The sequence below is a fragment of the Elephantulus edwardii genome, unplaced genomic scaffold (assembly GCF_000299155.1).
Source record: "Elephantulus edwardii isolate Elephantulus edwardi_28Jun2011 unplaced genomic scaffold, EleEdw1.0 scaffold00196, whole genome shotgun sequence".
In the NCBI taxonomy this organism is placed as follows: domain Eukaryota; kingdom Metazoa; phylum Chordata; class Mammalia; order Macroscelidea; family Macroscelididae; genus Elephantulus; species Elephantulus edwardii.
This window is the reverse complement of record NW_006399946.1, coordinates 6,216,088-6,241,838: the sequence shown is the minus strand read 5'-3', so window position 1 is coordinate 6,241,838 and position 25,751 is coordinate 6,216,088. Positions and strand designations below refer to the sequence as shown.

Sequence of the window (25,751 nt, the reverse complement as noted above, 5' to 3'; positions counted from 1 at the left end):
GTCAGAGACAGTGCGATTGGCACAGGACAGAGCGGAGTTTAGGGCTGTTGTGCATAGGGTCGCTATGAGTCGCAAGCGACTCGACAGCACATAACAACAAACAGCATGGAAAGGCAAAGCAAAGCTGGGGTCAGCAAATTGAAAGGGCTAAACTTGCCTAGCATTTCTTAAGCTGAACAACAAATGAAAGCCTTGAGTTGCAATACTTAAGGATGCTTTGGGCAGAATATTAAATTATCCAGGAAGCAGTAAAAGAAGGAAGGAGTATACAGTCACTGTTCTGGAAAGAATTGCCTGACACTGGAATTTGATGGAGAAAGTTCAAGGTGCTCTGAAGGAATTGGCAAAAAATAAGGCCCCAAGAACTGATGGTATATTAATTGAGACATATTTCAACAGATACTGTCCAGGATGTGCTCAGTTGGCACAACTGACTGTAAGAGCGCCATATTTGTTCCCATTAAAAAAAAAAAGTGACCTCGCAAAGTGAGGGAATTACCGAACTATATCACATGCAAGTAAGATCAACAGCATATTAACAGAAAACTGCCAGAGTGTATGCTGGATATAGAAGCAGCCATGGCACTAGGAACATTATAGCCCATGAAGTTAGGAGGGCAGGTTCTGATAGTGAAAATAGTTTTGGGGCTTCAGAAAGGTGGGGGATTTTCACCTTAGCTCCATTCAGTGTAGGTAATGCCCACAATCCCAGAACACCTGTGAATGAGTCCGAAAGGTAAAATAGTTTTGGGCTCTTGGCCGCATACCAGATCTGGAGGACACAACACCCTCTCCTGGGCGAAACTATCCTCTGTGTCAGCACTGTGCTGCAAATGCAAGAGAAGAGGCACTAAGGCACATTAAGTCCTGGAGTAGAAGTTCAAGACAAAGGACTTCCTCAGAACCATCTGAGACAGGAAGGCTTCCCTAATACTACAATGTGATATTTGGACTTAAGAGACCCCCTAAACTTAAGAGATATTAGCTGCAGTATAGAAAACTGGAAGAAGCACAAAGAAGAACCACAGAGGGCTTGAGACCTAAGCCATCATATCAAGGGCTGGATCGGGGGAGAGTTGTTGAGTCATGGGAGCAGAAGGGGATGCTGGTGGAGTAGGGAAAGGGTTAGGTCAAGACAACGTGCCAAAGGCGGGTAGATTCAAGATTGTATTTTTCTTTTCATGGTTTTATTTTTATTTTCTTCACCTTTAATTTTAACCTGCACATGAGTAAGTATTGGTCTGTTCCACATTCAATTCCTTGTCTTGTTCTGACTACAGATACTGAACTCTTTCCACAGATGTAGTCAATCTGATTCCTCATTTATGTGTGAATAATCATTGTTTATGCTTTTTATAAAAGGAATATACAATGACTATATCTTTGAACAAAATTCTTGTTATTCAACCTATAGTCCCGTTTTTGTCACCAAGTCCATCAACTACCAGTTCTTTATTTCTACGTTTTGCATATGAGTTGCCAATTATTGTGTTTTGTTTGCATGTTTCATCAATTTCACACTGTGAAATTTGGTAGAATCCCTTAATTTTTCCAAGTGTGGCTGTGGCTAAGTGATCAGGAGAAGATCGGCAATCTCCTCCTGTACGTGTAGACTTACGACTTAGCCCATATGTTGTTGTTAGGTGCCGTCGAGTCGCTTGCAGCCCTATGTTCAACACCCCTAAACTCTGCTCTGTCCTGTGTCAGTCGCACTGTCTCCAACACACCCATCCCGATTACCCCAATCACTGAACCAGTCCACCTCATAGGGGGCCTTCCCCTTCTGCGCTGTCCCTCCACCCTACCAAGCATGATGTCTCTCTCCAAGGACCTGTCCCTCCTTGCTACATGTCCAAAGTATGTCAGACGGAGCCTTAGAATCCTTGCGTCCAAGGAGCAGCCCGGTTTGACCCTTTCCAGGATGAATCTGTTTGTTTTCTTGGCAGTCCAGGGTACATTCAATACTCTTCTCCAGTACCACAGCTCAAAGGCATCAATTCTCCTTCTATCCTCCTTAGTCATTGTCCAACTCTCTGATGCATAACAAGTGATAGCTAAGACCATGGCCTATATCAGGCGCACCTTAGTCTTCAAAGAGACACCATTGCTCTTCAGTACTTTGGAGAGGTCCCTAACAGCAGACTTTCCCATGGCAATACGTCTTCTAATTTCCTGGCTGCTGGTGCCAAGAGTGTTGACTGTGGAGCCAAGCAAACTGAAGCTGTGAACAATCTCAATCTTTTAACCATCCATCCTGATGCTGCTAATTGGCCCAGTGGTGAGAATCTTTGTCTTCTTGACATTGATCCTCAATCCATTTATATTAACAATTCTCCTTTACATGTTTATGGATAATATCCTATCATTCAAAGTATTGTATTTCTAGAATATACACACTGGTCTGTCCATTTGCTGTACAGAGGTAACTTGTGGTTGCTGTAGTGCTAAACACTGACACTGCTGTGTCAAATGTGATAATGGTTACCCATGGTGGACAGTGTTTATTGGAGCTCTCCAGTTAAAACAAGGTTGGAAACGAGTAGTATCCACTTCCAAAATAGCTTGCCTCTGGAAGCCCTATGAACTTGGAGAAACTATGAAAGATACACAAGTGTTCATGTCACCATGAGTCTTCTGCAACTCGACAGGACTTAACATGTTTGTGCATGTGTATATTTAAAACAAACATCCTTACTCTTCCATTTCTCATGGCTGGTCTAGTTGATACAATAATCTGATTCAAAATGGCCAATAAGATTCCATGTTGTTATTGTTAGGTGCCATAAAGTTGAGTACAACTCTTAGTTACCCTGTGAGTTATAGATCTGAGCCTTATCCTATCCTGTGCCATTCTCATATCACCTGACATGTTAGATCCCATTGTGGCAGTCACTGTGTCAATCCACCTAATTGAGGGTCTTCCTTTTCTTTGCTGGCCCACCACCCATTATGTCCTTTTCCAAGGAATAGTCCCTCCTACCAACAGGCTCAAAGTTGTGAGGTGAAGTTTCATCATCTTTGCCTCCAAAGAACACTCTGGCTGCATCCTCTCCAAGACATATCTGCTCTTTTGGTCATCCATGGGATGTTCAGTGCTCTTCTCCAACACCACAGCTCTAAGTTATCAGTTCTTTTTCTGTCCTCCTTACTCATTCAGGGCTTTTAGGTACATGCCAAGTTATCTGAAAGACCATGACCTGATTCAGACCCACTTTAGTCCTCAAATTTACATCATTACTCCTCAATTCGGAGAGGTCCCTAACATCAGAGTTTCCCAGTGGAATGCGTCTCCTGATTTCCTGACAGCTGGTAAAAAAGGTGTTAATTGTGGATCCAAGGAAGTTGATGTTGTGACAGTTTCAATCTTTCCTCAGTATCAGCAATAACAAGTCATTTCAGTGCAGCAACGGACAAATGTACTCATAAAAGCAAACAATACAACAGAAAAGCACACAAATACACAACCTATGCAATAAGAAAACACAGATGCAAGCCATATAACAAGAATACACACATACCCAAACCATACAAGAGCACATACACAAGCCATACAACAATAAAGCACACATGTACACAAACTATACAACAATAACACGAATACATAGACTATGCAACAAGAAAGCACACAAACTGTAACACAAAGTAAACCCATACACAAACTATGCAGCAGGAACACATACATACACAAATGATACAAGAATAGACACAAACTATACCACAAGCAGGATACATATTGCCACAGTTTAGCAAGCTGACAGATGTGTGCTTGTAACCTTAAGAGCAAACAATAAAACAGGTGGTGAGTATACAAATCCTAAAGGAAAAAGTTTGCTATGGGAAATCTAGAATAAACTATCAATTATTCAACCTACAGTTTAAAAGGAAAATATGAGGACTACTTCAAACAATCTGAAAGAAGAAATGAGAATGAAATGGGAAATCTAGAATAAACTATCAATTATTCGACCTACAGTTTAAAAGGAAAATATGAGGACTACTTCAAACAATCTGAAGGAAGAAATGAGAATGAAACAGAATAAGCAAAACAACAGAACACGAAACTATAAACAGCACAGTATGGCCAAGTTATCCACATAGCACGTGAACCAAGAGAAGGTGGTGTTAGTGGCAGCAATGATATGCATAAACACGGTAAAAGTTCAATTTCTCCCCATGTCCCCCTTGCTCACTCACTCTCCTTAGTCAGCAGGGATGGCCAGCTCTACCTCAGGTCACATCCAGGTCATCATTTGTCTTTAGCCAGAAGTGCTCAGGGTGTTCTCGCCTGATCACTGTGCCACACCTGACCTGCAATCAGTCCCCTGATTAGTGGCCACACCTTCTTTGACTGGGGTCTCTCTTTCTGGGCACCCTTATACACTCTACACTTTTTTTTTAACTGGTCTCAAGTCAGTGTACAGGTAAAACCTGGCTGCCTCCCCATCTCAGCCACCTCAGGGAGGCCAAAAGCCTTCATATTTCTAGAGCTGGGGGAAAGGGCAAGGGCCCCAAAAAGGTAGGGCCCTTTGGCTGACTATTGAAAACAAAAACTAAAAAATACATATTAAGGTGGAAGATTTTTTAACAAAAAAAAAATTGAATTAGGTATAAATTACACAAAAGCAATTCTCCCTGCCACTGCTGTCCTTGCATGACACAGGTGGGCACAGGGCTCTTCTTCTTAGGGGAAAGGAGAGGCTTTTGGAAGAGGCAGGAGCTTCCTGTCACCTCACCATGTTGCAGTTACTTGGAATGAATATTTTAAAAAAAGAACAATGTAAAAAGTAACAAAGCCACGCCAATTCTCAGCTCTGGTGTTTTTTTTTTTGTTTGTTTGGTTTGGTTTATTGTTTTTATCAAGAAAGGATGCAATGCAACCTAACAGTCTGCTTAGAAAGCATTTGTTGTGGACCATGGAGGGGCCAGACTCCTCATACTCCTGCTTGCTGATCCACATCTGCTGGAAGCTGGATACTCCCGCTTGCTGATCCACATCTGCTGGAAGCTGGATAGGGAGGCCAGGATGGAGCCAGGATGGAGCCCCGGATCCACACCGAGTATTTGCACTCAGGGAGAGCAATGATCTTGGTCTTCATTGTGCTGGGAGCCAGCGCTGTGATCTCATTCTGCATCCTGTTGGCAATGCCTGGGTACATAGTGGTCCCACCAGACATCACTGTGTTGGCGTAGAGGTCCTTTTGGATGTCAATATCACACTTCATGATGGAGTTGAAGGTAATTTCGTGGATGCCACCAGCTCCATGCCCAGGAAGGAGGTCTGGAAGAGTGCCTTGGGGCAGCAGAAATGCTCATTGCTGATGGTGATGACCTGTCTATCGGGCAGCCCATAGCTCTTCTCCAAAGAGGACAAGGAAGTCGTCGTGGCCATCTCTCCTGCTCAAAGTCCAGGTCAACATAACAGAGTTTCTCCTTGATGTCGCACACAATATCCCGATGTGGTGGTGAAGTAGTAGCCTTGCTCGGTGAGGATCTTAATGAGGTAATCTCTCAGGTCCCGGCCAGCCAGGTCCGGAAGCAGGATGGCATGCGGGAGGGCATACCCCTCGTAGATGGACACAGTGTGGGTAATCCCATCGCCAGAATCCATCACGATGCTGTGGTCTAGCCAGAGGCATACAGGGACAGCACAGCCTGGATGCCGACGTGTATGGCGGGGGTTTTGAAGATCTTGAACATGATCTGGGTCATTGTCTCCCAGTTAGCTTTGCAGTTCAGGGGGGCCTCTGTCAGTAGCACAGGATGTTCTTCAGGGACTACACGCAGCTTGTTGTAGGTGTGGTGCCAGATCTTCTCCATGTTGTTCCAGTTGGTGACAATGGGGTACTTGAGGGTCAGGATGCCTCTCTTGCTCTGGGCTTCGTCACCCATGTAAGAGTCCTTCTGGCCCATGCCCACCATCACACCCTGGTGCCAAGGGCGTCCCACAGCTGCCTGGGGGGCGTCATAGTTCGCGAAGCCTGCCTTGCACATTCCAGAGCCATTTTTGAACACAGTGTCATCTATGGTGAGCTGGAGGTGGCGCATGTGAACAGCAGTCACTGTGGGAGGGGCCTGTGCTCCTGGGCGAACAAGGTTTCAGCTGTCCACCAACACTTTTGTCCACTCATGGAAATGTCAGATCAGTAGTCTTTGCACTAGCCATCTCTTACTGGGTACCTCCCTGCAATCATCCCCTGGACTGGCAAAGACTTCGATCTCTAGCCAGGTAGATTCATCTTAGACCCTCAGAAACTCTGCCCCAGGGTGGATACCCCATGCCTTGATGCATCACACACACACACACACACACATCACTGAACCGAGATCCATTAATAATAGTTGGTAATTGGAATGTAAATATTGGAAATAAAAAAGCCCTGTCATTGTACCAGTACCATGCTGTCTTAACCATCCGGAAATGTTGTAGGATTTGAAATCAGGGAATGAGATGCCTCCTATCTTGTTTCTCTTTTTAAGGAATGCTTTGCTTATTCTGGGCCCCTTTCTATTCCAAATGAAATTGGAGATTACCTTTTCCATCTTGTTGAAGAATGGAATTGGTATTTGTATTGAGATTGCATTGACCATGTAAATTGACTTTGATAGTATTGTCATTTTCACAATACTGAGTCTTCCTATCCATGAGCAAGTGATATTCTTCCACTTCTCCAGGTCTCTTTTTGTTTCTTGTAGTATGCTTCATCATTTTATTTGAATAGATCCTTTGTGCTTCTGGTTAGATTTACTCCCAAGTATTTAATCTTGTGAAGGGCATTGTTTTTCTTAGCTCTAGTACTGTATTCTCTTTGTCACTGTAGAGAAATCCAATTGATTTTTGTATGTTCATCTTTTATCCCTCCACTATGCTGAATTGATCAACTATGTCCAGTAGATTTCTTGCTGAGTCTTTAGGGTTTTCTAAGTATACTATCATATCATCTGCGTATAATTTTACCTCCTCTTTGCCAATTAGGATATCTCTTATTTCCTTCTCTTGTCTGATTGCTATCACTAAGACTTCCAATACAATATTGAATAGGAGAGGTGAGAGTGCGCATCCTTTCCCTAGTTCCTGTTCTCAAAGGGAATGCCTTGAATCTCTCTCCATTGAGAACAATGTTGGCTCTCGGGTTTGCATATACACTTTTTATTATGTGGAAGAAATTCCCCTCTAATCCTATTTTGTTGAGTGTTTTAATCAGGAAAAAGTGTTGAATTTTGTCAAAGGCCTTTTCTGCATCAATTGATAGGATCATGTGGTTCCTGTTCTTTACTTTGCTAATGTGATTGTTTTTCTTATTTTGAACCATCCTTGAATGTGTTATGAATTCCACAAAAGAATAAGAATCCCAGTAAGAACAGCAAAATTTAACAGAACAGCAAACATCAAATGCTGGTGAGGTTGCGGAGAAACTGGAACCCTTATTTACTGTTGGTAGGAGTATAAATGGTGCAACCACTATGGAAGGCTGTATGGGGCTTTCTCAAAAAGTTGCATATAGAAATACCGTTTGACTCAGCAGTTCCACTGCTGTCAGTATCCCCTAAAGAAACCATAATCACCGTCCAAGCAGATATATGCACACCCATGTTTATCCTGGCTTTGTTCACAATAGCAAAGAGTTGGAAACAATCCAATTGCCCATCCACAAACTCATGAACTATTAAACAAAATGGGTGACGCTGGAGGACATTATGCTGAGTCAAATATCTCAGTCACAAAAGGACAAATATTGCATAGTGCCACTGTTGTAAACTGGGACTGACATCAGGATTGATGGGAGACTGAGAAGGAGGGAATAAATAATGTATACTGCATTGAGGAAGAGAACTATTTAAAAGGGATATATGATTAAGTATTATTGTCATGACAGGTGTCCAGAATGAAGGCTACATAGTGAAGTGGACTAGGAGGGAAGGATTGTATAACATTGAAAGAATTTTTCTTTTACTTTTCAAAGAGAAAAACTAATTGAGTGGAAGGGTGGGCAGGGAGAAAAGTGCAACAGTGAATGAATGGAAATCCAAAGTTTCTGTAAACTTTCTTTAAAATTAATGGAAAAAAAAGAGGAGGGGGCAGGGCTGGAGCCCTTTTCTCTGTATCTTCTTGCAGGAAGGGAAGTTGTCTGATGAAGTAACTTTCTAATAAATGTGTCATTACTTGTTTGCACTATTAAAAAAAACTGGTAGTTAAAAATACAGATTTGGTGGTAGTAATGAGGCTGGTGATTGACTGAATTTTACACAGTTGAATTATTTATGGCAAATACCTCTTAGAAAAAGCATAAATGGCAATTTTACAGGTGAACCTCACCTGATGGACTACATAGGAATCACACAGACTACTTCTGTGGAAAGAGACTTTGAAAAAGTTCAAAATCATCAGTCAAAATGAGAGCAGAGATTGGCTGTGGAACAGATCATTAGTTACTCGTGTGAAAATTTAAATTGAAGCTGAAGAAAATTAAAACATGTCTAAAAGAACTAAAATATGGCCTGGAGTCGTCTCATCTAAATTTAAAAACCATCTTAAAAACAGATTTGATACACTGACCACTAAAGATTGAAGACCAGATTTGTTGCTGGGGAACATCAAGGATATTATCCACACAAAAACAGCGAAATAACATTGTAAAGACAGGGTAGAAAAAAAACCCCAATTGGATATTAGAAGAGACTCTGAAATTGCACTGGAATACAGAGTGACCAAAGGAAAAAAAATACTGAAGTAAAAAAGCTGAAAAGAGTACTTAAAAAGGCAACTTGAGAAGACAAAGCACAGTATTTAAAAAATGAACAAAGAGCTGGAATTAAACCAAAAGAGAGCACACTTGCTATGTCTTGAGCTGAAAGAACTGAAGAACAAATTCAAGCCTCTGGTTGCAATACTAAAAGATTCCATTAGCAAATTAATAAATGATGCAAGAGATGGAAAGAATACACAGAAAGAAAACCAAAACCAACTGGTTGACCTTGTACCATTTTAGGAAGTAGGATATGATCAAGTACCAGTGATTATAATGGAAGTTTAAACTGCACTGAAGGTTCAAAAAATAGTCCCAGAATGTGGAGAAAGACGGTGGTGGCAAGAGACACAATGTGAGGAGCAGGAGGCCGGGTAAGCCACATTGAAACAGGCCACACAACTTATATATACCCAAATAGCCAAGCAGTTGGCTGCTGGTCATAAATATGGACTGAAGCTCAACATCAAGAGGACTAATATAATTGAAAGAATACAGGGTCACTATGAGTTGTCTATGACTTGAAGACACTTAACAAAAACATATCAGACTGCAGATCTCCTCAATACACCACACCTTTTGATTTATTGGCTACTGCTGCCAAGAATTGTTCAGACCTAGGGAGCGTCTGTTTATTACTCTCAAAGCTACTTCCTCATTTGTAAAGGGAAGTTATGCATACATCAAATTGTAGTCTGATCACTTGGTGGAGGGGAGAGGGGCAATGGGATGGCACCGGAACTGGGGGTCCTGTCCCCGGCCATGGTCTTCAGTGAGGCACAGGATCCAGACCTTGGGGGAGGCCTTCGGTAGGGAGGTGTGGAGCCTGGCATCCCGGGGTGTGTTACCTGTCCGGAGGGAGAGCTATTAAGCTCCTGGTGTGAGCCATTCAGCCCTTGGGGTGAGCTGTTTGTCCCTAGCATGTGCGGCCCAGCTCCTGGGGAGAACTATCTGGCTCTGGGGGTGAGCCGTTAGGCACTCAGGGTGTACTGCCTGGCCCCAGAGAGAGCTGCCCAGCCTCCAGGGTGAGCTGTCTGGCCCACTGGAAGAGTTGTCTGGTCTTTGGGGTGAGCTGTCTGGCCTTCGTGGTGAACCGTTCAGCCCTCAGGGTGTGCTGTATGGCCTCTGGAAAGAGCCTTCAAGTCGTTGGGGAAAACTGCCTAGGGTATACAAAAAATTTTATCTGAGCCTCCTCCCCCGGTACACCTGTAAGTAACACTTCCAAATCCCTTCTATTTGTAACTTCTATTTGTTCTCTCTAGGTTTGCTCCCTTTCCTATAGGTAACCTTAACACCGAGTTTTTTCTCTAGACCTGAACCCTGAACCCAGTTCCAGATACAAAGGGGATATATTACTATTAGGTAAGGAAGTGAAGGAGGATGGAGCCTCAGGGTTTGGCCAGCCATCCCTATTCGATCCACCTTGGCATATACTTTGCAGTCCAGAGGGCAGTAAACATCAGGAAAATACCTTTAACTGAACAAGAAGGCATGTAGCTTCAACCCAGGACCACCAGTAAAGTGTTTAACACGTTGCCGCAAATGACAGCGAATGTGTTTCTAAGCAAGGTCATAAATTTTAACAGTGTGTGACAACGTGTTAAGTGGGCTCCCCTCCACCTTTCACATCAATGCCCCTGTTCAGCATGAAGAAGCCCCAGAGTCTGTGCCCCATTCCAAAATGAAAAACCCACAAGTATTTGTTTTTTAAAAAATCTCTCTCTCTCTCTCTCTCTCTCTCTCTCTCTCTCACACACACACACACACACACGTAATCACCATTGGACTAGGCTTATCATTATCTTGTCTCTTCCACAAAGATCCCACTGGATCTTTCTCATTTCCTTTGCCTACTCCCTCTATCCATCAAATTGTGCAGCCTTGCGATTTCATCCCTGCCTATCCTTACCCTTCTGCTCCCAATCCTCACCCCCTTGTGTCCCCATACATGTTTTCACAATAAAATAAAAAAATAATCCCCAGAATCTGATAAATTAACAATTGGGATGATTCAAAAAACAAATGCAGCTCTGAAAATGCTTACTAGCTTATTCCAAGAAATTTGGAAGATAGCTATCTGGCTAACTGATCTAGTTGTTCCCATTTAAAAAAAAAGTGCTCCAATAGATTGTGGAAATAAATGATCTATTAATAACACATGCAGGCAAAATCTTACTGAAAATTATTTTAAAAACTGCTGAAACTGCTACAAATATGAAACTGCCAGAAATTTAAACTGGATTTAGAAGAAGCCTTGGCACTAAGGATATCATTGCTGATGCCAGATGGATGTTGGCTAAAAGCAGAGAATATTATAAAAATATTTATTTGTTTTATTGAGTATACAAATACATTTGACTCTGTGGATCATAATGAATCATGGTTAACACTGAGAAGAATAGGGATTCCGGAACCCATAATTGTGCTAAAAAAATCCCTGTAAGAAACTTTTTTTTAAAACAGAATATTGCAAAGTTTAATATTAAGAAAGGTGTGTGTCTGAACACCTCAAATAAATCCTTCGCAGGCCCCTCATGAATGGATAAAACCATGAGCAAAGGATGAAGTTAAATTGATCCTAATCAATGTACTACAAAGCATCAGATTGCTTTCCCTGACAGACAACAAATAAATAAGTCTGTCTCTTCTCTTTTTTTTTGATAAACATTTTGATATTTTTTTCCTTGCACTACTGATAGATAATAAAGTATTTTTTCCCCTATTGAAGTCTGCTTCACTGGAGTAATTTAGTTTTAATTAAGTGATAAATTGCTTTTGGGTTTGCATAAAATTCAGTTTCTTGTCACTCTGTTAAAAAACGGAACATTCTGAAATGCTTATTTATTCTTTGGTCTGTGTTACCTTAAGAACAAATATAATCTCTTTTTCATAGCACAATTCTATACCTCTTTAAACAAAACAGAGAGGATGGAAATAAGCCCACTTTTTTCCAGTCACATTAAAAAGAAAGGTTAAGCTCCTACTGATAGGAAAGATGTATTTGCAAGTGATTAGTTATATTTCTATCATAGGACTTGTCTGTGTTCTTCCTTTGATGTTTAAACAAAGCTCTTGAACACACTGGGTGGTATGCTCTGAAACCATTCCTTTAATTTGAATGCTACAGATTACGATGAAAGTTTGGTCACCTGTGTGGATCAGTAGGATTAGAGACATCAAAGAAAAGTGCAAAATAAGACAAGCAGAGAAACAACAGAGAACTGCATAACCGAAAATGAAGGTAGTGTCAAGGGGGTTGGAAGGTTTGCTTGGAGATAGAGTATTCCAGAATGAATGAGCTTCACTCTACTGTGTCGTCGTTTCTAAATCTGAGATAAATCTTCCAGGCATCAAGTCTCACTGTCAGCATCTGAGAAAAGCAATCTTTTATCACTTTCTCCTTTACTCTCTCCGCAAAGTATTAAGAATCCTGACCTTTAGATACGTATGTAATTAAAAATGTTTTTAAAGAGAAAAAAAAGGTATGTGTCAGGGATGTATCATTTCTCCATACCTATTAAATAGGCAAGCTAAGCAAATAATTCTAGAAGCTTGTCTATATGAAGAAGAATGTGGTTTCAAGAGTGGAGGAAGACTCAGCAACAAGAAACTGCATTATGTAGATGACACAACCCTGTGTGCAGAAAGTGAATAATACTTGAAATACTTGAAGCATAAAAGCAAAGGCTATAACTTTCAATATGAATTATGTATCACCATCAAGAAAATGAACTACACCACTGGACCAATAAGCAACATCATGATAGATGGAGGATAGATAGAGGTTGTCAATTAATTTTATTTTGATCTAAAATCAAAACCCATGGTAACAGTAGTCAAGAAATCAAAAGACATGTTGCTGCACACTCATGTTTATTGCTGCATTATTCACAATAGTAAAGAGATGGAAGTAATCCAAGTGCCCATTCAGAAATGAATGGATTGGAAAAACTATGGTCCATTCACACAATGAAGTATTACACATCATTGAAAAATAATGAACTTGTAAAACCTTATACACTCTGGGTGACCCTGGAGGACATTATGCTGAGTGGAATATCTCAGTCACAAAGGACAAATACTGCATAACATTGCTGTTATAAAATAGGATAGACATGGTGGGTTGAGGAGAGAAGGGAAAAGATAATGAACCTTTCATTAGATGAGAATGAAGTAAAGAACTGCCTGAAAGTAATATATGATTAGTCATTATATTTATGACAATAATCTGGAACACTGAATGCATTGCAGGGTGGGTTGAAGAAGGGGTAAAGGAAGGGGAAAAGAAAATGTTCAACAATGAAAAAAAAATCAGAGTGCTCATCTTTCTCTCATGGAGCAACTGGTGTTTCAAACTACTTTGTCTGGCTGCACTGCAGTCCCAAAGGCATGCAGTTAAAATCCACCAGTGGCTCTGCAAGAGAAAGATGGGCAGTCTCCTCCTCTGGGATTTATAGCCACTGAAAACCTGTTGTAGTGTCAGCTTTGAGTTGCTTCTGACTCAATGTTACACAACAACAATACACCCTCTTATGAATGTCGATGTTTTTCACCAACCAGAAAGCTCACGGAACTTTTGTATCCAGCACTTTTACTGAAGTTTTCAGTAAAACACACATAAAGTAACAGGTACAACAACTGAGGCTGAGCCCTCAAATTTGGAAACACAAAGAAGAAACAGTTGTAAGCAGAAACTAGTGATTGGAATGTGGAATGTGAGAACCCTGAATGTAGGAATACTGGACATCTTTAAGAAAAAAAGAGAACGCAACAATTTTTACATATTAGGTATTGACGAAACAAGATGAATTGGCATGGGACATACTGAACCAGAGAATCATATGATCTATCTACTACACTGGAGATGAAAAGGTGAGAAAAAAATGGGGTCACTTTCATAGTTAAAAATGCTGTATCTTACAGAGCTCTGGTGGTCTAGTGACAAGAAGCTGCACTGCAATCCCAGAGGTGCGCGGTTAGAATCCACCAGATGCTCTGCTGGAGGCATGGCAATCTCTCCTCCTGTACCAGTCAGATCCGTTTTGATGGTACACACACAAAAAAATAATAAAATTTAAAAATTTCTAAAACAAAAAGGCTGTTTCTTGATCCATCTTTTTTTTTTACAAGCAATTAATCTTTACTTTGTTTTCATTACAAACAGCAGAAAGCAGGCTCACGAGTTATATTCTAATGATTTTGAAAAAGTAGGCCTCAATAAAAATAAAAATGGATATATAAAAAAAGAGTTATACCACGATTATAAAAAAATGAGCCTCACCGACACATATTTTGATCACTAATAAAATCTTCAAGGGCACATAAGCCAGCAGCATAATAATAATGGCTTTGAGAATTTCTCGTGTCAAAATGTAGGTTACTGCATTAAACTGAATTCTTATATTTTCTTAAAATTTTCCTTAAGCACTGAACAGTTATTGTTCAGCAAAATGTTGAAGATGCACAGAGCATTCCTAAAAGAAAATTCCTTTATTATTGTCAGTATTTTTTCCCCTCAGTAATTCCAATGAGCCATGACTTCACCAAGTGGATGTAATAGTGGTATGAAAAACTGATTTTGTTTTCAAGATCAAGTAGAATGACTTCACATTTGGTGGCCAGCTGTGTGCTCCCTAATTTTTCACCTTTAATTTTCATAGTAACTTTTATATTTCATGAGCCCTGAGATATTAGATAACCTGCTAGGTGAGTGTCTACTTTTACCTTATATTTTACTCCACTCAATTTGAACCCCATATAGTAAGTATTTACAATTACTTACAGATGGTTGTCTCTAAAGCAATGATGTAATTCACTGCTAGGATATTTAGAAACTTCTAATAAGGCATTTAACTGCAAATGCTGTGCATTCTTAACTCACTAGGAGCAATCTTTAAAATTACATCTAGAATTCTCTGTCAATAAGAGCTTTCCATATTACTTACTTCTACATGGACGACTAAATTTATTTTTTTATCTCACATAAAAAAATGTTTATCTTTTCCAAGCTTAAGTGCTACAGTTTTACAACTAAGGATGTGCCAAACTGAATCTAGAATCTGCATAGCATATTGATGGCTATGATGCTTAGCAAAGAAGTATGCCCAGAAAAGGCATTCAGTGTTTGTTCCACATGAAATGAACTGTAAGGCAGTTGTTTGAGTCCTATGATGTTCTCCACACATTATCACTTATTGTTTCACTAGGGAATGCAGGTCATGTGATTTAATTCACACTCAACTAACTGCAAATCTAAGAATTTTAAATGAAAAAAAAACAACGGATTTTATAATTCTCAGAAAAAGTAAACAAATTAATCCTAGTTACCCTTATAACAGTAGTGGGAGGGCAGGGCCAGGAGAAATTCCACTACATTTTATGCACAATTAAATGTGGGGAAGAAAAAGCCTTCAAGGTTAACTAATTCCTATTGTCTCTACATTTATCCTTGCAGTTTCTGATCATCTGTTTATCATCTCTTCTCTAGCAAGAGGAATTTTAACATCTAAATGGATCCCCCATTTCCTTAGGTACATACAATTAATGAAAAACCAGTGTAAATGTAAGATTATATTATTCATATCATGCCGTATTTTTGCATTTATACTTGCTAACATTCAATGTTTCCTCTTTTAATGATTCTGTGTAGTATATGAAGTAATCTGCCAACATACTATGAGGTTGCTTGCTTATAATATTCAGTTTTTGTTGATAGCTGTGAAGCATATTGCACACTTTTCATCTAGTGCATTAGTATGTAACTACTATTATATTTTTTAGAAAAAATACACTGGCAAATGTTTAAGTTAAAGGTTTGACCTAGCATTTTTTTTTCAATTATAGGACAATAGCAATGGCAAAATCATTGGCAATGTAGGTCATGGTTCGGTTCCCCCATCTTACAGTGCAGGTTCCATCAGATGTAGTATCCTAAAAGCAAGAGCTGGCAGTGTGAAACCCATAAGCGCTCTTCTGCACCACTGCACAGCTCACAATGTATTTATACGCTTTCCTCAGTTTAACCAAATGTGCTAATGATTGTTCCACTATGTTTGCTGTCCATTCGTTGATAATGTTTTGATTATAATCTTCACCACCTAAGACCTCATCTATACACTCCTTGACAATATTGTGGGCTTCATCAGCATTAAAACCAGCCTCCTTGCAGGGGCGATGATATTCCTCCACGGTCTTGCTGAATTTCTTGATCCATCTTGAAATATAGTGTTGTAAGTGACAGGATAATCTGTTAATAACATTATCATTCAAATTTATGCACCAACAACCACAGCCAAAGAGGAGGAAATAGATTATTTCTACCAACTTTAGCAGTCAGAAATCGATTGAACATGCAACCAAGATACATTAATAAAAATGGGTGACTGGAATACAAAGTTGGGAACCAGGAAGAAGTAGTTGGAAAACATGGACTTGGTGACAGAAATTAGGCTGGGATAGAATGTTAGAATTCTGCACAATCATGATTAATTGCAAATACTTTTATAAGAAACATAAATACATACTATACACATGGATTTCACCTGATGGTATGCACAGGAATCAGACTGATTACATCTGTGGTAGGAATCATTGGAGAAGTTCACTCTCAGCAGTGAGAGAAAGACCAGGTGCTGATTGTGGAGTTCAAATCAAAGCTAAAGAAGGTTAAAACAAATCCATGGGAGTAAGAATTTGACCTTGTTCTGTTCGATCTGAATGTAAGGACCAATTTAGGAACAGGTTTGAGGCCTTGGAACACTAATGAATGAAGACCAGATGAACTGTGGGAGGATATCAAGAGTATCATCCATGAAGAAGCAAAAGGTCATTATAAAGACAGAAGAAGACCAAAATAGAAGTCTTTTATATATTGCATTAGAGCACCAAGAAGCCAAAACAAAGGGAAGAAATCAAGAAGTTAAGGAGCTGAATAGAAGATTTCAAAGGGCAGCACGGGAAGACAAAACAAAGTGTTATAATGAAATGTGCAAAGAGTTGTAGTCTGAAATTCCTTTGGCATTCCTTAAGCTGAAGGAAATTCAGCTTAAGCAAATTCAAGCCTCGAGCTGCAATACTTAAGGATGCTATGGGTAGAAATGTGGCTAATCTTGAGGAAAATGAGGATCTCAGAACACTTGATTATGCTTATGCAAAACCTGTATTTGGACCAGGAAGCAGTCCTCAGAACAGAGCACGGAGACACTGCATGGTTCAGAATCAGGAAAGGAGTGCATCAGGGATGCGTCCTGTCTCCATACCTTTTCAATCTATATGTAGAATAGATCATTTGGGAGGCTGGGCTTTATGAGGAGGAATCAGGATTGGAAGAAGACTCATCTAAAACGTACTTCATGCAGATGACACAACCTTGCTTGGTGAAACTAAGGAGGACCTGAAGTTCTTGCTGCAGAAGGTCAAGGACTGTAGTCTTCAATCTGGATTGAAGCTCAACATCAAGAAGACAAAGATTCTCACCACTGGATCAATTGGCAGCACCATAATGGATGGAGAAGAGACTGATGTTGTTAACAGTTTCAGCTTACTCACTCCACAATCAACACTCTTGGCACCAGCAGTAAGGAAATCAAAAGATGAATTGCAAATCTGCTGTCAGAGACCTTTACCAAGTACTGAGAAGCAACAGTGTCAGTCTAGAGATTAAGGTGTGCCTGGGCCAGATGACTTGATGGCACATAACAACAACCAAAATTCAGGTCATGGTCTTTGCAATTACTTGCTACACATCAGAGAGATGGACAGTGACTAAGGATGACAGAAGAAGAATCGATACATTCAAATTGTGGTGCTGGAAAAGAATCTTGAACATACCATGGTCTGCCAAGAAAACAAACAGGTCTGTCTTAGAACAAATAAAGAGAGGGTGAAACCAAGTTTCTCCTTGGAGGTTAGGATTTTGAAGCTCCATCTCACATACTTTGGTCATTTGGTCAGGAGGGACCAATCCTTGGAGAAGGATATCTTGTCCGGAAGGAAGGAAAAACAATGCAGGAGGAAGGCCCAGATGAGATAGATTAATACAGTGATTGAGGCAGTTGGGGTAGGTGTGTCAGAGTCAGTGAGATTGGCTGAGGACAGGACAGGTTTCAGAGCTGTTGTACCTAGGGTTGCTATGAGTCGCAGGCAACTCGCCAACACATAACAACAACAATACAAAGTCGTCTGAGGATAGCTAATCCCCTGTCCCCTAAGTTTGACTAATATCTTCCCAGAGTGGTCAGCCTTTCTTCCCTGAGAAAAGTTGCTACCATGTGGTGAGATCAGTAGACAGGCCTTTCTGGCTGACCATTTCCTAGTTGAGTCTCACTTTCAGCACCTTGCCTAACCTATTTGCTATGTGTGATCTTGAATACTTATCAAAACCTTTTAAATTCCAAGGATATATACATCTCAGGAACTAGAGCAAAGACCAGATTCTATGGGTAAGTTCTTGCAAACCCTACACTAAGGTAAATGTTAATACAATAGAAGACACTGAGGGGAGGGCATATGAGAACTTTCTGTACAGCATAAGACAAATTAACTCAAGACTGTGGTAATAGGGGTAGGTGTTTCTGAGAGAATGAAGTTGGCCCAGGATAGAGCAGGGTTCAGAGCTGTACAGAGATAAGATCACTATGAGTCACGAGTCACAAGTGACTTGATGGCACACATCAACAATAATAATGCATTAGTCCAAGAAGCCCTGTTGATACAGCACATAGGGTATTGGGCGGCTAACTGAATTCAGCAGTTCAAACCCACCAGCTACTCTGAGACAGAAAATGGGCAATTGGATCTTATACATAGCCTTGGGAATACTGTAACAATTACACAGCTTAATAATGGAGGGCCACTATGAGATGGAATCGACTCACTGGCAGTGGATGGGTTTTGTTTCTTTTGGAAACAAAAATCCAACATAAACTGGAGGATTTTATGGGCAAAATACTGAAAGAACAGGAAAAATCAAAAGAAGATGGAATAATCACTACCAAAAGAACTAGCTGATGCTAAACAAATTCAAGCCTTTAGTTGTAATACTGAGAGGTGCTATAGACAAAATCTTGAGTGATCCAGGAATATCAAAAGAACATGAGGGGGTTGGGTGTGTGACGAACATGGAAGGACTATGCAGAATCACAACCAAAAAGACTTAGTTGACACTGAAAAATTTCAGGAAGTGACCTATGAACAAGTTGTTAGGTGCCGTTAAGTGCAACTCATAGCAACTGTACAAACACCAGATCTCAACTCTGTCCTATCCTGTGCCATCCTCACACTTCTTGACACACTATAGCCTATTGTGGCAGTCACCATGTCAATCCACCTGGTTGAGGGTCTTCCTCTCCTTCGATGATCCTCCACCTTTCCAAGCATCATGTCCCTCTCCAAGAAACAGATGCTCATAGAAACATGTCCAAAGTTTGTGAGGCAAAGCCTCATCATTCTTGCCTCCAAAACGTAGCTTGAGTCGCACCCTCTCCAAGACATATTTGTTTGTTCTTTTGGCAGTCCAGATGTTCAGTGCTCTTCTTCAACACCACAGCTCAAAGGCATCAATTCTTCTACTGTCAGGCCTATTCATTATCCTGCTCTCAGTTGCATATCAAGTGTCAGAAAGACCATGGCCTGAATCAGATGCATCCCAGTTCTAACTGATATTATTACTCCTCAATAAGTTGGAGAGGTCCCTAAATGCAGACTTCCCCAGTGCAATGTGCCTCCTTATTTCCTAATCACTGGTACCAAGGCTGTTAATTGTGGATCAAAAATGAAGTTGCTGACAGTTTCAGTCTCTTCTCCATCCATCAAGTTGTTGCTTTTTGGTAAAGTGATAAGAATAGGTAATGGTAATGAAGGATGAAGTTCAAAATGCACTAAAGGCACTGCAAAAAATAAGGCTCCATGGCCTAGTGGCAAGAAGCTGCACTGCAATCCCAGATCTTCCTGGTTCTAATCTACCAGATGCTCTGCTGGAGAAGGAGGGACAATCTCCTGTACCAGTCAGATCTGATTTGACGGTACAATGCACACACACACACAAAAATAAGGCCCCAGGAACCTATGGGGTATCAATTGACATGTCCAACTCTCAGAAGCAGCCCTAGTTGTGCTTACCAGTTTGTCAGGAAATTTGGAAGACAGCTGCCTGGCTTGACTGACTGGAAAGAACCTGTATTTATCCCTATTCTCAAGAAAGGTTATCCAACAGGATGTGGAAATTACAGTATCATTAATATCACATGCACACAAAATATTGTTAAAGATCATCGAAGAACGGCTACTATAGTACATTGGCAGGGAACTGCCAGACAGTCAAGCTGTGTTTAGAAGAGACACCAAAGATATGTCATGTCACATGGGTCCTGGATGAAAGTAAATACCAGAAGAATGTCTGTGTTTTGTCCATGGAAAGGCACTTGAATATATGTATCATAACAAATTATGGCTATCAAGAAGAATGGGAGTTCCAGAACACTTAATTGTGTCAGGGATGTATCCTTTCTGATTATCTATTCAATCTGTATGCTGAGCAAATAATTCGTGACGCTGGACTCTTATGAAGAGGAATGCGGCATCAGGACTGGAGGAAGACTTATCAACCACTTGCATTATGCAGATGACACAATCTTGTTTGCCAAAAGTGAGGAGGGTATGAAATGCTTTCAGCAGAAGATCAAGGACTACAGCCTTCGGTATGGACTACATCTCAACATGAAGATTCTCACCACAGGACCAATAATCTCAAAGATTCTCACCACAGGACCAATAATCAACATTACAATAGATGAAGAAAAGACTGAAACTGTCCATGATTTTATCTGGTTTGGATCAACAACCTCTCCAAAATATCTAAGAGCAACGATGTCAGTTTGAAGATCAACGCATATGTCTGAACCTATGGTCTTGTCAATCATCTGCTATGTATCAGAGAGCTGGACAATGAATAAGATGATAGAAGCCTTTTGAGTTGTGATGCTGAAGAGGTGTACAGAATACCCCATGGACAGCCAAAAAAACAAACAGGTATGTCTTGGAAAAAGTGCAGGCAGAGCGCTCATTGATGGCAAAAGTGGTGAAGTTTTGTCTCTTAGGCTAGGTGAGGCTATTCCTTGGAAGGGGACATACATCATGCTTGGAAAGATGGAGGGTCTGTGAAGGAGAGGAAGACTCCCAATGAGGTGGAGTGACAGGGTGACTTCAACAATGGGAGCTAGTGTGTCAAAGATGATGACAGCACAGGACAGGTCAGCTGTTCATCTATTTAACTGCACCTACCACCTGCACAACCACCATTTCAGGAGATTGCTTGAAGCTTTAGATGCGAGGACAGGGCCATGAGCCAAGAAATGCTGGCAAAGATGATCAAAAAAAATAAGGAATTTAAGTCTTCCCTAGAGCCTCTAGGAAGAACCAGTCCTGCCAAATTCCTTTTTTTTTGGTCAGAAAACCATCTTTACATTTATTTGCCAGAAAATAAGTAGGTCTTGTTTCTGACCTCTCGTATTTTTCACCCAAGATATTTCTTGAATAGTCAATTTTATATTAAACTTCAACCTTAGATTTTTCTCTATTAGGCAAAATGGGAAAAAAAACTGATTAAAGGAAAAATCATCACTGAATAATATCCTAAATTATCTATTTCCTAGAGTTTATTATATTGACTTTGTCAAGATTATTTTAAATAATTTCTATAAAATTAAGGTTATAATTTGTTCTATTTTCCTCATAGTTTGTTTATAATTTGAGATTTTAAAAATTACATATTTTTGTGATATCTTCACAATAAAATTATTTTACTAATTTATACATTAAAGCTATGGAAAAATAATCCAGATTAACAAGCTACCTATTACTGCCACCTATGAAAAGCATCATGAGAAAATTTCTCAAATATGTTCTACAATCATTAACTTAGTACTTTAAAGCATGAATAAAAAGTTGACTATACAGCATGACCCTGCCAAATTCCTTAATTTTAACCTAACGAGATCAGTTTTAGACATCTAACTTTGTTATGTACTGTTAAGTTGGAATTGACTAGTACCTGATCTTCTGCTGAATTTTCCAAGAGAGTTAAACGCATGGGAAGAGACTGCCTATCTGTCTCCCATAGTGTGGTGTGGCTGGCAAATTTGAATGTGACTTTGGGTTGCCAGCTCAATTCCTTACCTCTAGGCCAATAATACATTTGTGTTACTTTGAGGGAGCTCTGCTGGCCTTGTGAGAAGCAGCTGTGCTACAATCCTGAAGGCATGCGGTTTGAATTCACGAGGAGAAGGATAAGCAATCTCCTCCAGTGGGAATTACTACCTCTAAAAACCTGTTGGAGGGTCAGCTATGGGTCAGTCCTCACTCAATGGCACATAACAACAAGGGAGCAACAGCAATTTGGAGCTCACTATGGAGCTGCCCTAACAGAAAGGTGGTGTCTCTCAGGTGGAATCCAACCAGCGCTTCCATAGGAGAAGTCTGGGTACTCTTCTTCCATATAATGAGCTGGTTTCAACTCAAAAACAATGAGTGATTAAAGATTGGGTGATGTTACTTCATCCACAGAAAACTACGATAGTTTAAAAACGTTTTAGACAAAATCATTTTATTTTACAAAATTTGCATTTGCTATATGTAAAATATGACAAAAGCATCTTTTGTTAATCCTTTATCCTTTGAATTTCTTTGGAAAGTAAATACCTGCTCTGTAATACATTCTCAGTATAAATTTTGTATAGAGAGTTCGTGGTAAGTCTCTTGAGGAATGTGGTACAAAATGGAAACTGTCAGAAAAGTGCAGGAGGAAGACCACTCCCAAAAAGCAGTTTCCAGGAACTTGGTATCTTCCATGGCAAAGCAGATAATGTAGAGTCATTGACCTGTAATTTAAAAACAATCTTTTAATCTTTAAATTTTTCATTAGAGTACCATAAAACTTTTCCTTCTTTCTTTTGGTTCTGGCTCTTGTAGCCATGTTTTACACAAAATTTTAGATCTTAAAATCAATTGATAAATTTCCTCCAGATCATAAATGCCTGCAGATGGAATCCATTAAGTAAAATAAAGTGAAAAAGGAATAGCAGTTTTAAAAAAACCCACCCAACAAAATACCACCACATATTATATCATGTGGTTTGTATTAATTTATTCTCTGCAAAAGCAGCAATTAAAAATACAATTACCAAAAAAAAAAAGAGAGAGATAATTACCTATCACATACAGCAGCCTACAGAACTTCTATTATGGCTAAAGGCTAACTGATTTACAGGGTGGTACTTTTGTAATAGAAAAGAGCATCTTAATCATAAAATATATATATATATATATATATCCAATAGGTACAATATTATTCACATAAGCAATGTGTTCTGCTTCCATAAAAACAAGAAATCATAAACTCCAAAGACTGTATATTTTATAAGAATCTGTTTGGTATAAGTAATTAAACAAAAATATTAAGAGGCTGGCTGATTGTCCCTTTTCCTTTCATAAGTTCAGCTTAAAGAAAACTTTATGTATAAAGATACATTTAAATTTAACATCAACTTCAATGATTTTGTCAAGCTGATGAAGACATCAATAAATCAGAGGATTTAATAAGTAAAAAATAACCTTACAGATGGTTTGATGATCTGAAGCCACTCATTAAGATACTCAACAAGACTTAATGCATCTGGAATATTGTCTCCTTCAGAAACAAATTTAAGCAGAACCATCATTGGAATTTCTCTGGAAGAGCTATCAGAGAGAAAAGAAATAATTCTACATTATTCTATTGGTACAAAATGCTGATTTTAGAGTGTACTTGTAAGGCTTTAAGCTATGTTGCTGTTGTGTACTGCTGAGTCCAGAAAAGACTCATAGGTGAACTGACAGTGGATTTTCAGAGGCTGTAAATCACATGGAAGGAACAATGTCTATGTTTCTCTCACAGAACAGCTAGTGGATTCAAATGATGTGCCTTTGGTTTGGCAGTGCAACTCCTTATCCACTAGGTAACCAGCATTCCCTTTAAGCAGTGGCATATACAAGATTACTCATTTGTGGTAGGTTTATTTGGCAGAAAGTGCAGTGGGTTCAGTTCCCGGCTTGAAAGGCATGTGAAGGCCACAGTATGGAGGACTCTACTCAATGAAGAAGTTATTTAGATGAGTAAGTCTGAGCTTTATGTTTTAAAATTTTGTTCTACATTTGCCTCTTCCACTTTATACAGGATCTTCTATTGTGATCCTGATCAGATGGTCAGAAGTGGTGGCTGGTATCAATACTTCTGGTCTCAAGTTAATACAAAGAGGTTGTTCACTGCGTGCTACATAAGTCCTTTGTATAAAATGATTACTGTTGTAGTTAGGTGCCGTCTAGTTGACTGCGACTCATAGTGACCCTATGTATAACAGCTCTGAACCCTGCTCTATCCTGTGCCAACCTTATTGTCTCTGACACACCTACCCCCATTACCCTAGTCATGAATCAATCCATCTCATCGAGGGTCTTGCTCTCTTGCACTGTCCCTCCACCATTCCAAGCATCTCTCTCTAAGCACTGGTCCCTCCTTGCAACAGGCCCAAAGTATGTCAAATGAAGCCTCAGAATCCCTGCCTTCAAGGAGCAGCCTGGTCTCTTACTCTCTGGGAGGAACCTATTTGTTCTCCTAGCAGTCCATGGTATGTTCAATACTCTTCTCTAGCACTACAGGTCAAAGGCATATATTCTATTTCTATCATCCCTAGTCACTGTCCAGCTTTCCAATGCATAGCAACTATAACCTGGATCAGGTGCACTTTAGTCTTTAGACAGAAATTGTTGCTCTTCAGTACTCTGGAGAGGTCCCTGACAGCAGACTTTCTCAATGTAATTTGTCTTTGGATTTCCTGGTTGCTGGTACCAAGAATGTTAATTGTGGAGCCAAGCAAACTGAAGCTGTCTACAATTTCAATCTCTTTACCATCCATCATGATGCTGCCAATCGGCCCAGTGGTGAGAATCATTGAATGATTACTAGAGATCTTTCTTTTATTCACTCTTCTTTGCTCTAGAGAGGCAAACTGTTCCTCCTTAGATGGTAGTTGTTAAGACCTCAGTTCCAATTCAATATAGTAGAATGCACAACACTCTGTGTTTAAGCCATTTGACCGAGATGTCCCAAGATTGTGTTCTCAAGTCCTCAAATGCAGCAACACATTCTCTCAGGGTGTTTAGTTAGGCTAGTAAGTTTTCCAAATGTTGCTCCCTATGTGTTCTGCTATATCCATGGATATATCTGCAGCATAATCTAATACATATATAAAAATATACTCTTATATTTGTGAGTGTATACCTATTTCCTTCACACATCTGTTGAACTTGCCATGTCTACATATGTAAATATTTGTAATTACTAGTTATTAGATTATTTATTACTATTTTTGGGTTTCTTTCTTTTCTTCTTCTTACTAATAATAATAAAAATTTACAGAGACATGGATTTTCATTCATTCATTGTTGCACTTTTCTCTCTGCGCCCCCCTCCTCCAGTTTGCTCTTATCTTTTTGAAAAGAAAATTCTTTCATTGTTATACAATCCCTCTCCCCAAGTCCACTCCACTATGCAGCCTTCATTCTGGACTCCTGTCATGACAATAATACCTAATCATACATCCCTTCTAAACAGTTCTCTCCCTCATCTGTTTCAATGCAGTACACATAATTCATCCCATCTTTTTCCATCTCCCCCCCAACCCCGATGTCAGTCCGGTTTTACAACAGGGCCCCAAGCAATATCTGTCCTTGTGTGACTGAGATATTTCACTCAGTATAATGTCCTCTAGGGTCACTCATTTTATATAATATTTCATGAGTTCCTTGTTTTTCAATGCAGCATAGTATTCCATTGTGTGAATATACCACAGCTTCTCTATCCATTCGTTTGTTGATGGACACTTAGGTTGTTTCCAGCTCTTTGTTATTGTGAACAAAGCCTTGATAAACATGGGTGTGCACATATCTGCTTGGGCGGCGGTTATGGTTTCTTTG

General features: G+C 39.8%; 1 protein-coding gene and 2 pseudogenes across 1 annotated transcript in view; all 3 read right to left on the bottom strand.

Moving 5' to 3' along the window:
* Nucleotides 1-3,954: 3,954 nt before the first annotated feature.
* On the bottom strand, nucleotides 3,955-5,997 carry LOC102843878 (annotated as a pseudogene).
* Nucleotides 5,998-15,581: 9,584 nt separating this feature from the next.
* LOC102843477 lies at nucleotides 15,582-17,097 on the bottom strand (annotated as a pseudogene).
* A 5,428-nt stretch (nucleotides 17,098-22,525) lies between these two features.
* Nucleotides 22,526-25,751, bottom strand: part of LOC102863172 (proteasome assembly chaperone 2-like) — a 38,383-nt gene continuing 35,157 nt past the window's right edge. Inside the window, exons 5-6 of the mRNA XM_006897020.1 lie at nucleotides 23,357-23,477; nucleotides 22,526-22,618 (exon numbers count right to left, since the gene is read on the bottom strand). Coding sequence (XP_006897082.1) covers nucleotides 22,526-22,618; nucleotides 23,357-23,477 — 214 coding nt within the window. The remainder of the gene's footprint in view (nucleotides 22,619-23,356; nucleotides 23,478-25,751) is intronic.